The sequence below is a fragment of the Capra hircus genome, chromosome 13, assembly GCF_001704415.2.
Source record: "Capra hircus breed San Clemente chromosome 13, ASM170441v1, whole genome shotgun sequence".
Lineage (NCBI taxonomy): Eukaryota > Metazoa > Chordata > Mammalia > Artiodactyla > Bovidae > Capra > Capra hircus.
In genome coordinates, this window is record NC_030820.1 from 29,224,209 (window position 1) to 29,242,136 (window position 17,928).

General features: G+C 45.3%; 1 protein-coding gene across 1 annotated transcript in view; it reads right to left on the minus strand.

Moving 5' to 3' along the window:
* The window catches only part of FAM171A1 (family with sequence similarity 171 member A1), a 130,414-nt gene extending 113,630 nt beyond the window's left edge, over positions 1–16,784 (minus strand). The window contains exon 1 of the mRNA XM_018057146.1: positions 16,571–16,784. Within this exon, the coding sequence (XP_017912635.1) occupies positions 16,571–16,667 (97 nt within the window). The 5' untranslated portion in view covers positions 16,668–16,784. The remainder of the gene's footprint in view (positions 1–16,570) is intronic.

Consider the following 17,928-nt stretch of genomic DNA (forward strand, 5'->3'; position numbering starts at 1 on the left):
TCCTCTCTATATTTACTTAGTATTTATGTAGTATTTTAACATGTATTGATTTAGAATGTATAAGTTTAATATTTAATGTGATATAAATAGATTGCCATCAAGGTTCTCAAAGAACCATCATTAGAGGCAACGATTCTATTTTTAAATTTAAAAAAAGGCAAATGAGTTTCAACAATAGTTTAAAAAACTAGCTCAAAGAACAGGGGAGAAAGTTCATAATAGGAGAGTGTTTAATCGATCTTAACTTCAACTAAAAACGTAAGCTGCAGCACAAGAATCGGGTCTAAAGAAAACACAAAGTGTGCATTAAAAATTATCTGAACAGGTTTCTCTGTCAAGAGGTGAATGAACTAAAAAAGATCCCTTTCTGAGTTTAATTTCACTAGGCAGTCTTTAGGTTTACAGTAAAGGAAAAATATATCCATAAACTATGCGCCGAGTATCTGCCAAGGGAGGTTGTTTAGGAAGGAGACTTAATTTTGCTGCAGCCATACCAAGTCCTGCAGGGACTCTGCCTGGGGAGCAGAGCCACATTTTAAAAGGGCTCCCTGTGCTCCAGCAGATGGACTGCAAACTTGACCAGACTGCAGACACCGTGTCCTCCACCCTCACCAGCTGAATGCATTAACTTCTCTATCCCCTTTCCCATATGCTTTTTCACACAGTCACAAACATGTCCAGCAGATGGTAGGTAAAAAAGAAAGAAATCGATCAGCCGAGCAAAAAGTGAAAAACCTTTTTCTAAAGGAGGCATCCAATCTCCTCTAACCTCTGATTAGATGGGAATATTTTAAATAATCAAATGGCACGAAACACAAGTAATGTCTTTTACGCCATCCTCAAGAAGCACTGCCCTTTTGTATTACAATATGTGGGATAACAGACTTCATGATCTAATGCTAGTCTGTTTTCCTAACTCGGAATAATCACAGATTTTCTTAATATCAAAAAATACTGACACAGTAATGGAGCCACCAGCAGTTCCCAGCAGGTGATTTTTCTCCACATTAAACAACAAACAAATGCAGGGCTCTGAGGGTCAGCATTTCAGGAATCAGACTGAACGATCCCATCTCATGAGCATCGTGGCAAGAAAATGTTCTAAGTTCAGAAAAAAAAATCCTCTCCTTTCATGAAATCTCTATTTTAATCTAAACAACAGAAAGGCTATTTATGCTACTAAATCTGTATGTCTGCGTGGAAGTCCAAAGAAGCCAGACAAACGACTTGGGGGAAAGTACCTCCACTAAAAGGCAACAGTATACACAGCAGGGAAATTGTACACAGGTGTCACTGTTATTTGCATGGATACAGTTTCTTAAAAAAAAATAAGGAGGCTGCTCTGAGTGAGTGAGTGAGAGTCATTCAGTCGTGTCCAACTCCTTGCGACCCTAGGGACTGTATGTAGCTTTCCAGGCTCTTCTGTCCACGGAGTTCTCCAGGCAAGAATACTGAAGTGGGTTGCCATTTCCTTCTCTAGAGGCTGCTCTGTAGTAGAATAAAAGTTAGGAGAGGCCACATGAGGGAAGAAACAGGACTGAAAAAAGAGGACCCGACTCAGACACCCACCTTCTCCCCCATCCCAGAGGTGGCTCTCTGGAACAGCCTGGTTCTGTGAAATCCACATGCAGACATGCAGTGCATCTAAAGACGCCCAGGGTGTATTTTCACAGGTTAGCAGCACCAGCAGAGGAAATAAGCAGTCAGTCCTACGTGCATGCACGCTCAGTTGTGTCTGACTCTTCGTGACCCCAAGGACTGTAGCCCACTAGGCTCCTCTGTCCATGGAATTTTTCAGGCAAGAATACTGGAAGAAGTTGCTATTTCCTCCTCCAGGGAATCTTCCCAACCCAGGGACTGTCTTCTTCACTGGCAGGCAGATTCTTTACCCCTGCATCACCTGATCCTATCTGGTCTCAATTTCCAAATGATAGACTAAGTCTTTAGGGGAGTATTTTAAATCTCAAAGGATTTCACTTATTACAATAGATCATCTCTTGGTATGCCTGGCTCTGAACCAAAATGTCTTACTTCTGTGAATAGACACGTTTAGAACTTTATTGTTTATCTTAAGTTTAAAAAAGGCTATTATAATACTTTGAGGAATTGAATCAATATACTCATGACTCAAAAGGAATAGTGATGTGCCCCCAGTAATTTCTAGAAGCTGCTTAGTTATTAAGAGATCCTAGCACTTTTTGGAATGTATCGACTCTTGCACCTTCCAACTGGTACGTATGTTGAGGTTTCTTTTAAAGAGGAGAACAGGCATAGAAACAGTCCTATAGAACGTGTAGCTTTGCATTAGTAGGATGGAAATATAGACTCCAGAAAGGTTATTTTTATTTACTTTTTCTTTCCTTGTCCACTCTGACACACATACACACCATGGCTTATCTGGTTGATATGTGATAAAACAGTTCTACATGATCAGATGGGATGGATATTCATTGGGGAGGTAATCTGGTCATGTGACAGTTTTCAATAAAATATCAAAGAAAAATAAAAGTATGCATGAAAATACTGTTGAAAATAAACATAATGGTGAAATTTTAATTTTAATTTTTCAAACTGCTCCAAGACTCTTCAAAAACTAAAGCCATTTACAGCTGAAAAATGAAACGTATGCACTATATTATCTATCTGGGCATCTATGTATCTATCTTTTTGGTATATATAAATCTGCCCACTAAGAAGGCTAAAATTAAAAAGTCTAGCACCACCAAAAGTTGGTGAGAATATGGAACAACAGAAATTCTCATATATATTCTATTTGTGTGTAGAAAGATACAACTAATTTAGAAAAAGGTCTAGCGGTATCTTATGAAACTAAACATTCTGCTGGGTTATATGGCATGTATTTTACTAAGGGCAATGAAAGCACATAAAAACATATATATCAACAGAACAACTGTATAAAATATTCACAGCAACTCTATTTACAACAGCCCCAAACCAGAAACAACTTGTTTCTATAGAAGAATGGATAAACACACTGCAGAACATTCCTCCAGTGGAATATTATTCAGCAATAAAAATAAGTGATCCATTGTTTCAAGAAACACATGGATAGATCTCAAAAAAAATTATGGTAAACAAAAGAAGCCAGGGTCCATACTGCATGATTCCAATTATAGGAAGTTCTAGCAAAGGCAAGAAAGTAATATAAGGTGGAAAAAATTAGAACAATGGTTTCCCCTAAGAGGCAGGGGCAGAAACTTACTGAGGGGGCATAAGGGAAATTTCTGGAATGATATTCTGTACTATAATGGGATTTAGGGTTGCACAGGTGAATGCATATGTCAACACTTAAGATGTGTATATTTCCTTGTATGTAAATTTTCCTATGAGAGAGAAATCAAACACATATTGAATGCTAACTGATAATTTTCATGCTGCAGCATTTGGAAGAAAGGGCACAGTAATTTGACACATATTTTAAAATTCATGGAAAAAGGAGATGGATTAATTAATGCACAGAAGGATGAATGAATTGAGAGATAAGTAATAAAGCAAGTGTGTGCTTGTGTGGTAAGTTGCTTCAGTCATGTTCCATTCTTTGCAGCCCTATGGACTGCAGCCTGCCAGGCTCCTCTGTCCATGTGATTTTCCAGGCAAGAATACCGGAGTGGGTTGCCATGCCCTCCTCCAGGGGATCTTCCCAACCCAGGGATCGAACCTGCATCTCTTATGTCTTCTGCATTGGCAGGCGGGTTCTTTACGGCTGCTGCTGCTGCTGGTAAGTTGCTTCAGTCATGTCCGACTCTGTGCGACCCCATGGACTGCAGCTCACCAGGCTCCCCCATCCCTGGGATTCTCTAGGCAAGAACACTGGAGTAGGTTACCATTTCTTTCTCCAACGCATGAAAGTGAAAAGTGAAAGTGAAGTCGCTCAGTCATGTCCGACCCTAAGCGACCCCATGGACTGTAGCCTACCAGGCTCCTCCGTCCATGGGATTTTCCAGGCAAGAGTACTGGAGTGGGGTGCTATTGCCTTCTTTATGGCTAGCACCACCAATAAAGCAAGTATAGTAAAATGTTAATTAGAAAATCCCAGTGGTTAGTATGGGATATTCCCTGTAAATTTCTTTTAATTTTTTTAGCGGACAAATATTTTCATGAATATTGGAAGAAAGTTGGAAAAAAATTTATTATAGTCCCATAATAGTATCATTTAGAAATTTATTTTCACCATCATTGTATAAGCAAAGAGGAACTAAGAAGCCTTTTTTTTTTTTGAGAGTGAAAAAGATTAAACTTTTGCAAGTAGGTTTAAATGCCAAATAAACACCATATTTCACACCTACCTTGGAGTTAATAAAGCCCCCACTTGATGCCCAAGGAGGACAAGGGCATATTTACAATCCAAATATACCTGAAGGGCTGCTTTGCAAATAACCACATACTTTCCTACCCATGACTCTCCAGTTGCTGGGTTCTAACAGGTCCCTCTTGTTACAAAAAACTGCTTGCCAAATATTAATGGGCTTTGAACACAAACCAGAAGGTTCCCCCAAGCCCGGCTAGGTGTAACTCTAAAATCCCACCTTGCTCGACTGGACCTCCGTCAGGAGCTCAAGAGAGTTCCTGGTGAGAGCCCCTTATATCTTCCACACATCTGCATTCCCCATAACATCAAGCCCAGGAGATGCTCTTAGGATGCTCAGAAGTAACTGTTCAGCGTGGCTTTCCAAGGCTCAAAGGCCAACAAGGATCACACAGCGGATATTTTTGTCTTTCTTCATAAAAACAAACAGGTCCGTCCAGAGCCCCCTTATTTATACTGCTAAAATGCCAAGAGGGTCAAAACTGTGTGAAATTCTACTTTAATCCTCCAATTCATAAAGCAGCCCAGTGTGAGAGTGAAGGCTGCTTGGTGTTGCGTGGTGGACTCTGTCACTTACTGTGTGATTTTTTGGGGTAAATGGTTTAACTTCTTTCCGCCTCACATTCCTCTTCCATAAAATGAAGCTGGTTTTTACAGTTTTTGTAGGATTGATGTGCAGATTAAATTAAGATAATCCATCAAGGTGCTCAGCATCATGCCTGGCAAGTAATCAGCACCCAGTGCCTGTTAGCTAATCGTCCTGATGACTTTTCCATGTCTAAGTGAGTGAAGCTAAGACTGCCTGTCACTATTATACTGATGTAACAGGGATTATAAGAGAGACAACGCAAATACTTACTGTTCAAAGAATTCGGTAAACTGTAATTATGGAAAGAAACTTCACTTCCACATTCTCAGGGTCAACATGACAAAACTCAGGACCACTTTAAAAAAAGAATTTGGTATAGCCAAAAAAATTAATGCTTTTAAATTGTGGTTCTGAAGAAGACTCTTGAGAGTCCTTTGGACTGCGAGGAGATCAAACCAGTCAATCCTAAAGGAAATCAACCCTGAATAGTCATCAGAAGGACTGATGCTGAAGCTCAGGCTCCAATAATTTGGTCACCTGAGACGAAGAGCTGATTTATTGGAAAAGACCCTGATGCTGAGAAAGATTGAGGGCGGGGGGAGAAGGGGACGACCGAGGATGAGATGGTTGAATGGCATCACTGACTCAATGGATATGAGTTTGAGCAAGCTCTGGGAGTTGGTGATGGACAGGGAAGCTTGGCATGCTGCAGTCCATGGGGTCACAGAGTCGGTCTGAGCAACACAGTCACGACTGAGCAACTGAACAAAGCTGCCTTACGTTTTCCTTGCATGTGCCTCCAGAGTTTAGAACTTAGTCCATAGAGTTTAGCGTCCTACAGTCTCAGGGCAGGAAGGGACATAGAAGACTCCCTGACAACAGTCCTTCTTGAGACTCTTGGAAAGAAAACCCTCGGTTGTCTTCTTCCCTGCTCCTCTCAGCATCTCCAGCAGCAGGGAAACCTGCCTGCTGCCTCTCTATCCGCTGCAGACGCCATGATCCCTCTTTACACTGTGGCTATGTGGGCAGGACAAGATGCCCAAAGCTGTCCCACCCTCACGATAGCACTTTCTAATGTAACGGGGAATGGCAAAAAGAACTACAGCAGAGGCGAGGAAGGCCACGACTCAAAGACAGGGAGGTTGTCCTAAATTGTCTTGCGGGCCCAACAAGAATCTGCCTGCAATGTGGGAGACCTGGGTTCGATCTCTGGGTCGGTAAGATCCCCTGGAGAAGGGAATGGCAACCCACTCCAGTATTCTTGCCTGAAGAATTCCATGGACAAAGGAGCCTGGCAGGCTCATAGTCCGTAGTGTGGCAAAGAGTCGGACACAACTGAGACACCAACACTTTCACTTTCAGCCTAACCACATGAACCCTTAAAAGCTGAGAACTTTCTCTGGTCATGGTCAGAGAGACAGGGCAGAAGGAGAAATCAGAGAGATAGGACATGTGAACAGGACTCCATATTCCGCTCCCGGTTTGGCAGTGGGAGGGGCAAGGTGACAAAGGACACAGGTGGCCTTAAGGAGTGAAGACAGGCTCGCGGCTGTCAGCCAGCAAAGAAACAGGGACCGCTGCTTGCTTTCTGTGAGGAACTCAATTCTGATGACAACTTGAATGAGAGTTTGGAGGCGAACTCTAACCTGGAGCCTCCGAGATGGACCCTGCCCTGCTGGTGCTTTGATTTTGGCCTTGTGATGCCCTGAGCAGAGCCTCAGCTGAGTGGTGCCCACACCTCCCACCCATAGAACCTGTGGGGTCATATCTGTGCTGCTTCACGTCACTGATCTGGGCTAATCTGGGAAGCAGCGTAGAAAACGAATGGAATAGCCCTTAAAATATCTGAGTTTCCCAGCAGGCCTTCTGGTATCTTTATTTATTTATTATGTTTAGAACAAACACTCTCTGGGACTGGATCATCTTTCACAAACAAGGCTTTGAGGCTGCTCTCTTAGCTGCCCTGCTTTTAAGAACAACAATGAGATGCCCCAACTTCTTCCATCTGATGAACTTGGCTCAGCTATTCTGGGGCTGAACCTGTGATGACCTGTCAGGATGAGGTTCTACTGGAGGACTGTTCGAATGTTGGGGCCTTGGGTCCAGCCCTGCACTTGCTAACATTATGGACGTGAAACGGAAAGCACAGCATACAAAGTCAAGAGACCCAGTTTCAAGTTCTCCTTGGAATATGTTCTGCAGGGTAAACAGCAACCTTAAATGTGGCCTCCTGTGACCAAATATAATTCTCCAAGTGTGGTGAGAACAGCGCAGGACACAGCAGGTTTATGTCTGAATCTAACTACAGGTTCAAATTCAAGGCAGTCCAAAATCCACCCTGCCACAGATGGAATGTCTGTGCTCCCCCCCCAAATTAATATATTGAAACGTAATCTCTAATGTGATGGTATCTGAAGGTGGGGCTTTTGGGAGGTGATAACGTCATGAGGGTGGGGATCTCATGAATGGGATTAGTGCCCTGATAAGCAAGAGGCCTCAGAGAGCTCCCTGACCCATCCTGCTATGTGAGGACACCTGCAAAGCAGAAGTGGGCTCCTACCAGACACCGCATCTGCCAATTCCTTGATCTTAGATTTCTCAACCTTGCAAACTGTGAGAAATAAATTTCTGCTGCTTATTAGCCAACCAGTCTATGGTAATCTGTTACAGCAGCTTGAACGGACCAAGACATCCACTGTTCACCTTTAATAAGAAAGTATGATCACTCTCCCAACAAAGTACTCATTCAAATCACTAGTAAAATAGTATTAGAAATCAACTATAGATCATAAATAAATTAAGAACAAGCAAATGAATAGAATGCTGGTAATAATAAAATATGAAGACCCAAGTTACACATGCTTTAATTTTCTCTGTTAAGACAGATTTCCATTTTAAAAATGCTTCTTGTTGACCCTTCTCTCTGAGAGGAAAGATCTAAGCTCTAATTGTGGTGCAAAGGAAACAAACCACAGCCACACTCGACTATGATCAGAACAAAGTCATCCATGAGACTCTGCTACCAATTGCTGGTTTGACATCAGAGGTCTTACTAATATGACTCACCTTATGGACTGAGCTAGCTTTCATCAGTGTTCAGTCTTTAGTTCGGCTCTGTCAGAATGACATTAAATTCTTTCCTTCAGTATGATTCAGCAATTTTTCTGTTCAAATTCTGAGCTCAGAAAAGTAAGTTTAGGCACATGAAATGTTCATTTGACTTGGACATGGTTGTCTCTTCTCATTACACTCATGTGTCTCTATCCCTATGGGGTACAGCTCAAAACAAAACAAATGAGAAACAAACCAGTCTTTTATAGGTTCAGTACTCACTTCCATGTTAACTTCTCTTAAGCTAGCTTCTTCAAAACCCCCTTCTACTTTCCACAATCTCAAAAAATATTGCCTGTTCTCATATGTGAGTATGTTTATGTATTTCATAGAAAACTCATGGTTTGAACTATTTGAACATATTAAATCTGTATTTGATCATACTATCACCAATGTAGCACTATGAGTTTTACCTAACTGTTAATGCAAATTATTATTCACAGCTTCAACTGATATTGGAAATCACCACAGCATCAATATTGTCCAATCAATGCTGTCCCTGCTTAAATATTTGATCACCGAAAGGCCACCTCTTACCTAACTTACAACTTTTAGAAGCAATAAGTGGTGTTCCGCGTGCTTATGTTCTCTCAAATACAACTTCCTGTGTCCTACTGTGGACATATCCTTGAAATATCTAGAAATAAATATCATAGAGAACTTAGAGCTAGATTTTAGTCATGCAAGTGTTAACAGGTTTCATCATACTCAAGAGACTCTTGTCTAAATTACATTAAAGGACTTGGTGAGGTCCTTCCTAATTTGTTTTTCTATTTCTGTTCCAACTGGATTGTAAAATATGAGAGGGTAAGCACCCCTAAGTAACCAAGCTGTCCCTTCCACATCACTCTTTTTTGCATAACAAGTGTTTAGCACACGGTCTTTGTACAGAGGGGCTTCCCTGGTGGCTCAGCGGTAAAGAATCCCTTGCCAAGCAGGAGACACAGCTTCGACCCCTGGGTAGGGAAGATCCCCTGGAGAAGGAAATGGCAACCCACTCCAGTATTCTTGCCTGGGAAGTCCCACAGACAGAGGAGCCTGGTGGGCTACATGGGGTTACAAACAGTCGGACATGACTTAGCAACTGAGCACACACACTTCATACAGTAGACACTCAACATTTAGGATTTTAAGGACAAAAAAGGGAGCATGGCTGTGAGAGAAGAAAGTGAAGATATACAACCAGCACCCAGGGGATGACAATGGGACATTCTAGCCGGAGGCGATGATTTAACCTGGCGAAGAACAGGAGATAAAGTTGGAAAAGACGTGAGGAAAGGCCTGATGTCATAATTTAGATTCCATACTTTGGGCAACAGAAAGAGTCAAGTTTTTCTGCAGGAGAGAAACATGAATAAAATGGTGTTTGTAGAGGGTCACATGGAGAAAGCTTGGGTTCAGAGAATGGACTACAACAGAAAGACACACTGAAAGTGAAAGTGAAGTCGCTCAGTCGTGTCTGACTCTTTGCAACCCCATGAGCTGTAGCCTACCAGGCTTCTCTGTCCATGGGATTTTCCAGGCAAGAGTACAAGAGTGGGGTGCCACTGCCTTCTCCAGAAAGACACACTACTTTGCACAAGTACCTGTGAGGGCAAAGAGAGGCCTGGGAGGAAGAACACAAAGAGGTGAGTGAATGACTGCTGATGAGATGAGAAGGGAAGGCAAGAATCATGCCTGAACATGAGGGAGGATCTTGCTAACAAACAAATGTCATAGTCCACTGAGCTCCTTCGGAAAACATGAGTTATGTTGGTGGTGGTGGTGGTGGCGGTGAGGGCCCTAAGATTTCCCCCAGTGATCCCCAACAGTGTTCCAATTTGGTATAATCTTGTTAAATAGATGCAAAAAAGGTCCAGACACGTCTCCAAATGTTATCATCAGCAGCTTGATCCCCCAAAGTGGTCCACACTAAACAATTACCCTTGGTATATGGGTGCATCTCTTCTCATAGTCCTTGGGGGTCAACACCTGTATTGGTTTTCTTCATTTTTATTTTAATATTTATTTATTTATTTGGCTGTGCCAGGTCTCAGGTGCATCACACAAGTTCTTCATTTCTCCATGCAGACTCTTAGTTGTGGCGTGTGGGATCTAGTTCCCCAACCAGGGATGGAACCTCGGCCTCCTGCATTGGGAGCACAGAGTCTTAGCCACTGGACCACCAGGCAAGTACTGTACTGGTTTTCTATTATACCACTTTAGCAAGGGACCACAACTCAGCAGCTTAAAACAACATTAATTTACCACCTTATGGTTCTGGAGGTCAGAAGCCCCAGATTAGCATCACTGAGCGAAAGTGAAGATGTCAGCAAGGCATTTCTTCTGGGAGCCCGAGGGGAGAATCCATTTCCCAGCCTTTTCCCTCCTCCAGAGGCTGCCTGCATTCCTTGGCACTTGGCCCTTCCTGTCTTCACAGCCGTGAAGCATTTTCATTGTCTCTCTGACCCTCTGCCTCTGTTGTCACATGTCCTTCCCTGACTGTAACTTTCCTGCCTCCCTCTTATAAGCACGATGCAGAATCACCTTCCCATCCGAAGACCCTTAATTGCATTAGCTCTGGCAAGTCCCTCCTGCCATGTAAAGTACTATGGTATTCACGGGTTTCAGGGAGCAGAACATGGACATTTTGGGGGGCCATAACTCCATTTTCCAAAGGGTCTGTGTGGCTAGAGAACACCATTATCTGAGGGTCCCTTCACTTTCAGACTGGGTTTCCTCCTCTTCAGAAGAAGAATATAAACTTGACCTCAAAGATCCTCCTGACACTGTATAAACCCATCTACCAGGATCTAAAGACATCTATATAATTGTGCTCTATAGATGCACCCTTATGAACTGAACAGCTTCTGAAGTAGAGAAAGGATCTAAGGGTACATCCAGATTTGAGTCCAGTTAATAGATAAGCTGCTAAGTTAAGGTAAGGTGAATTGGAGAAGGAGAGTTTGTCAACACCATGCGCTGATCAGAGATGTCCAGTAGCTTGTTGGACAGAAGGAAATAGAGCAAAGACACCAGGTCAAGGCAAGAGAGAGAAAATCTGGAATTATCCACAAATCAGTTGTAATTAGTGGAATCTCTATGGGTTAATAGATCCTTCAAGGGGTAAAGGAAAGAAGAAAGAGCAAACATTTGGCGCTTCACTTTTACTGAGAAGAAGAGGAGCGGGCAAATCATTTCAAACAGAGACTTGATCAGAGCAAGGTGGAGTCATCTTAAATATGCAGACTGAACTGTTAACTTTAAGGGAACTCACTATGAAATCCTTTCTAAAGTGGGTGGTTTGGGGTCACACTGCAGAATTTAAGAACGATTACTTCCATACAATGAATTGGTCTATTTAGGGTGCTGAAGCTTAATTTTAAAAATACTTTTTTAAAGTGCATCCATTTCCATGTTTGTTGGAACTGAATAATTTAGCCAGGGCTGTGATCTTGGAAAGTCCTGAAGTAGGAACTTCCCTGATGGTAGAGTGGGTGGGAATCCACCGGCCAATGCAGGGACGCAGGTTCGATCTATGGTCCAGAGGATTCCATGTGCAGCAGGGCAACTGAGCCCGTGCGCCACGACTACTGAGCCCGAGTGCCTAGAGCCCAGGCCCTGCAGCAAGAGAAGCCAGTGCGAGGAGAAGCCCACGCATGGCAACTAGAGAGCAGTCCCTGCTCACTGCTGCTAGAGAGAGCCCACGTGTGGCAACAAAGACCCAGCTCAGCCAAAAAGAAAATAAATAAAAAGTCCTGAAGTCATATCTGGTGAAGTCAAATAAAAATGACTTGTTTACAATATTACTCTATGACTTGATCCAACTATAGAAGCACTATTGAAGAATATATGTTAGCACAGGACAAATTCTTCCAATTGGACTTCTGAAATCTAATGGATGAAAACTTTTACATCCAATTCTCCTCCCACATACAGTATTATATATGTCTGTTGTCTGTTTAACTTATTCCCCTGTGCTTTTTTAGTAAGTAGCATTTACTAAAACTACTAAATTAGCAGGACTTCCCTGGTGGCTCAGCTGGTAAAGAATCCATCTGCAATGCAGGAGACTCCGGTTGGATTCCTGGGTCAGGAAGTTCCCCTGCAGGAGCAATAGGCTAGCCACTCCAGTATTCTTGCCTAGAGAATTCCCACGGACAGAGGAGCCTGGCGGGCTGCGGTCCATGGGGTTGCAAAGAAATGGATACGATTGAGTGACTAAGCACAGCAGAGTGTTTGCCAAAAATAGTAAAGATAAACTGTTAGATTTACAGAGATATCAGTAATTTGTTTAAAAATGAAGGCTTGATTAAAACACAGAAAGTACTTTCATTTGCAAGCTATTAGTTCAGGAATTCATCCAATGGTTTCTTTCTCTTGGTTAGATTTTTTAAGTTAATAAGTTGCAAGTTACCAAGTACAAACAGGATACAAAAAGAATTCTTAAAGTCATTTCAAAGACTTCGCCAGAAATTCTCGACAGTGCAGTTGCTTCTGCACAGCATTCTCACACCTGGCTTGCAAGGAAGCCCGGCAGTCGCTGGCAAGTTCAAGTCCTACAGTTTCCCAGGATGTGAGCCTATTTAGATGTGAGTTTTATTTAGATGTTATGCTCTTAATATACTGTCAGCATAAGTCATGCTTGTTGGATGAACCTCCTGATAGTTTTCATCCCTTCGTGGTCTTTCAACTGATCATGATGTTCTAACAACAGAAATTTGAATTTGGCTAAGAACAGATCTCTTGCAGAGAAGAGAGAGAGGCAACCATTTATCTCAGTTGTTATGACAGATTGTAGCTTTTCTGAGATGAACAAAAGTTCGCACATCATTACAAAATACCTTACTGTTAGTAAACGGCAACCTAGCTCTGACTTTTCTTTTGTCATATAAAGAGAACTTTCTGTGTGTGTTGTGTGTGTGGGTGGGTGTGTGCTCAGTTGTGTCCGACTCTTTACAGCCCCTTGCACTATCGTCCACCAGGCTCCTCTGTCCATGAAATCTTCCAGGCAAGAATACTGAAGTGGGGTGCCATTTGCCCCTCCAGGAGATCTTTCTGACCCAGGGAGTGAACCTGCATCTCTGGTATCTTCTGCATTGGCAGGTGGATTCTTTACCACTAGCACCACCTGGGAAGTCCCATAAAGAGAGTGTTGGGGTTCATAAATACTTCTCTGTGGGCCATGTCTGCACAGCTTATGGTTCTTCAAGTGGCCTGACCCTGAGCCCCCAGCCCCCTTCAAGCCAGTCTCAGTGTACAGTTGTGTAAGAAGGGGAGAGAGTCCGAATGAGTGGATGCTTGTGAAAAACCATTTCTGTAAAATTCCCAGAAAAAAATTAGATACTGTAAACACTTTAGGACAACTTAGATGAAAACACTTCATAAAAACATGCAATCATATGCTGCAGCTAGTTCAAATACATAATCAGCAAAGCCAAGCCTCATGGTGACAGCGAACCATTTGCTGATTCAAAGGAGCTACAGTAGGAAAAGCCAAACCTTAAATTTTATCTTGAATATATAAAGAGCGAAGTGATGCCAAGAGATTCTGCAGATGTTAGTTTCCTCAGATGACAGAACAGAAGTTCATTTAATAAAGGTGTCATTTAGCCCCAGGACTATAATGGAAATACTCTGGTCTATGATTTGTGTGCTCAAGATCTCTAGTTTTTCCTAATCTAAACTTGGTTGGTACATAACATCTGTGTGAACACAATGCAAATTCAAAGGACTTCCCTGGCAGTCCAGTGGTCAGGACTCTGAGCTTCCACTGCCAAGGGCATGGGTTCAATCCCTAGTTGCGGGAACTAAGATACTGCAAGCCTAGCTTTCGAAGACAAAACAAACAAACAAAATCCCCAAGTATGATTCATGTAATAGTTCCATTATAGTAAAAGCAAAACTCTTACAAATTAGGTTTCCAGGAAGGTAAATATTGAAGGTTTTCTTTTCCTTAAAATGCATGCATGGTGCCCTATAGTACATGTATTGGGTTGGCCAAAAACTTAATTTGGGTCTTTCATAAGATGGAATGGAAACACCTTAGCAAACTTTTTGGCCAACGCAGTGCTAGTCATCTTCAATTTTTTACCCTTTCAACACTACCTGAGCACCAGCTCTGTGCTAAACCATTTACAACCTGCTGTGGAAAATGCAAAGTGAAATCAGAGGGATTATTCATTTTCATTGTGTATGTGGCCCCAGAGAGCAGAGAAGACATGAAGTTTAAAACTATGTTATAAGATGTAAGTGTCAAGACCATCTGAAGAACTCAGCTGGATGAAGGTGCCCTTCTAATATCAAAGGAGCAATTGCCCCGTTATCTGAAAAATGATATGAGCTCAAAATCCAGATGCCATCCTATGTCATGGCTGAGCTCCTGGGCTCAACTTTTTAAAAAGCCATCCTACACAGTCAAGGGAGTAATCCTGGGGAAAAATATTCCAAGATACTTGGATCTCCCACTTCAATCATACCACATACTAAGGGACTCCTTAGTACCTTAGTTATTGTTTAGTCGCTAAATCATGTCCAACTCTTTGCAACCCCATTGACTATGGCCCACCAGGCTCCTCTGTCCATGATTCCCCAGGCAAGAATACTGGAGTGGGTTGCCATTTCCTTCTCCAGGGGATCAACCCAACCCAGGGATCAAACACGCATCTCTTTATGACTCCTGTATCGGCAGATGGGTTCTTTACCACTTGTGCCACTTGGGTGCCCAAGGTACTCCTAGCTGTGCATAAATATCTCACAGGTTGAGCATTTCTCACCCACTGCACAGAATATTCCATTTTTGAGACTTCAGTTACCAGGTAAGATTTTCAGCAGCAATATCTCTGCAAAATGTGGTCTTAGACCTAAACCTAGTAGATCTTTTTTGTTCCAGTTAAGGCTATACCTTCCCCTATTTTATACGTACATGAACTTACTATTTCCATATTCCTATTTCAAGTGCAAAACAAAAATATTCCACCCATTCCTTGGAATTAATGGCCTTGTTGAAACACAAATATCATATTCATTGAAATAGCTGATTCAAACATCAGTAGGGTATTAATGAAGAAGGCTGCGTCCTAAACATTTATTTCCTACACGAAGAGATACATGAGTCTTTTCTGTACCTTGTCAATGTCCCCCTTCCCTGATATACATGACTAAATTGATACACAATTCAGAATGGTCCTATTCCAGCACAGCTATGGAAAAAGCAGTTCATGAAAGAGATGCCAGCGAATAATGTCGCAGGCGATGAATAGCAAAGCCTTTAACTCAACATGTAGGAAACAAACTAAACGCAGCGGACTGTGGGGAGCACCTCCTTTCCCTATCGGAACATCAGAGGTGGAAATCCACCAGGGTTCTCTGCTCCCAGGCACTCCTGGGCTTGGCAAGAAGGAAAGAAGGAAAGGTAAGGTCCAGTAGGAGGATGGAACGCTCGCGGTGCATTCAGTCTGCAAGGCAGACTTCACAGAACACACACCTTCCTGGAGGAAAGGACACCTCGAGGCGAGGAGTCTGGGAGTCGGGGCGGGGGTGGGGGGCTACAGAGCTGCAGGGATATCCTCCAGGTGGACCTGAGAGGCCCGGCGAGGCCCGCATCGGTGTCCTGGGTGTATGCCAGACGTTTACCTGGGGCGGCCTCACTCACGATTTTGAAAAGCCAGGCAACAGAGAAGCATTCAATTTAGACCCCACTAACGGGTGCAAAAGAAGCTTCAGGCATCCCCCACAAATACATTCTTATTTTGAAAACAAAAGACAGGCTTGTGGCCATTCTCAGAGGCGATCACATTCCTCCCAGGGCTGGAAAGCACACTGGCAAAGGCCAAAGATTAGACAAAAGGCATGAGCCCTGGAAATGATTTAAAATAACAACAACAACAACAAAAATTGATTAGGGCTTCCCAGTTCCAATTCTGTCTCCCCTTCCGGGGATGATTCCTGGGCTATCCAGCAAATCCCCTAAGGCCTGGGATAAGGAAGGGGAGGAGACCCCGAAACTTTCCCAAACTGCAGCAGGCTGGAGGCGGGCAGTGACCGCGGACCTCGGGGGTCCGGGGCGCAGGGGGCACCCCAGGGGCGGCGGCCACCCCGTCAGTCGCCGCAACAAAAGGGCCGAGCGCAGCCTTCGTGACCGGGCTTCGAGCACCCGAGCCCGGAGGTGGGGAGCGGGCGATGGCTACCGGGGGACGACGGCTCTCGCCCGGGCGAAGGAGGAGATGGAGCCGCGTGTCCGCGTCGTGCATAAAGGATCCTCGGCTGCATCCAAACCTGCCACCCGAGGCGCCTGCAGCGGATGCCACCCGCACTCCCGGCGGCCCGCGGCCCCTCGGGAGCATCTGCCCGGGCATCGCGGCTTCCCCCGGCGGCGCCGCCCCCGTCGGGACCGCGGCACGGGGCTGCGGGCCCGGTGGCGGCGGCTCGGGTTCGGGTTTCGGCCGCCGCGGGGACACAATGCGGCCCGGGAGCTCCGCCGCCTCTGCCGCAGGCCCGCGGCCGACACAAAGCCCGCCGCCGCCGCCGGCCCTCGAGCCTCTCGGGCCCCGCCGCCTACCGACCTTGGGCTCCGGCGCCAGGCTCCCGCAGCGTCTTGGTCACCGCCTTCCAGACGTGGCAGCCCAGCAGGCAGAGCAGGAGCGCCGCCGACCTGCTCATCTCCGCGCCGCAGGGCCCCGGGCGGCGCGGGCTGGCCGATCACCGGCTCGGCGCGGCGCGTCACGGGCGGTCGGCCGCCGCGCCTCCCTCCATGTCGCCTGGCTCCGCGCGCGCCGGGCCCCGCCGCCCGATTGGCCGCGCCCCCGCCCGGCGCGGCGTCGGGCCCCGCAGCCCACGGCCGCTCCCGCCTCCGCGCGCCCCGGTGGGTTTCCCCGAAGAGAGCCGCCACCGCGCCGCCGCCGCCGCCGCCTTAACCCCTTCGCGCCCCCGCCCGGCGAGGCGCCCAGGCCCGGGGCCATGGTGCCATCTGGCGGCCGCGCGCCCACCCGCCCGCCCGCGTCGCCACCCCCGTGGGTCCACCCTGCGCTCCCGCCGAACTCGGGGGGCCGTAGACGCGACCTTGGCGTCCACACCGCCCTGCCGTTTGGGAGTAACTACACCCGCCTTTCAGGCCCGTACCCTCTCACTTGGTTAGCTGATGGCCCTCCCAAGGCACTGGGGTCTCCCCGTGTGACTTAGCTTGGTTTCTGCAGGGTCGCGCCTCTGTGCACCTCTTCCTGTCTCAATCCACCCAGGAACCCTAGGGGAGATTCCACACCCAACGTCCAAGGTCTGCGGGCACAGAAAGCCCCAGGCCATGTGCGCAGCAGGCGGCCCTCAGCACCTAAGCGTTGACGGTGAACATCTCCAGGTTGAAGGTTAGGTTGGCGAGGAAATTTACATTTATTAAGTGCTTTTTACTTCCCATTTTTGTCTTCATAATATATGATCTCAGAGGTAGGTATTGTAGTCCCCATTTACAGACGGGAAAAATCGAGCCTAAGGAGGTTTAAGGAATTTGTCCTTAGCACATAGCTCCAAGGTTCCAATAAGACAGTTATTCTGGCCCTGGGTTGAAGCTCTCCACAAAAAGTTCAGAAGGTACTCCCACCTCCCATCCCAACTTCCTTTCCAGAACTTGCTCTTGCCTGGGTGCCTTCCTCCATACAACCCTCGTGTCCCCTGACCCTCTCCACCCCATCTCCCAACCAGCACTGTGGGGACCCTGGGGCCTCTGTCCAGGACCTCCACTCTGGGGAGATCCACACAAGCTCACCAGAGGCCCAGTGCTGCCTTCAGAACAGTAGGCCAGAGGAGGGTTATTACTGTAATTTTATTAATTGGGCATTAAGGCATGGCAGGCACCGTACCAAAAAGAGAATGAAGGATGGCGCTTGCCCAGTTGGCTTATTATAGACAATCCTTGTGAGATACAATAAAA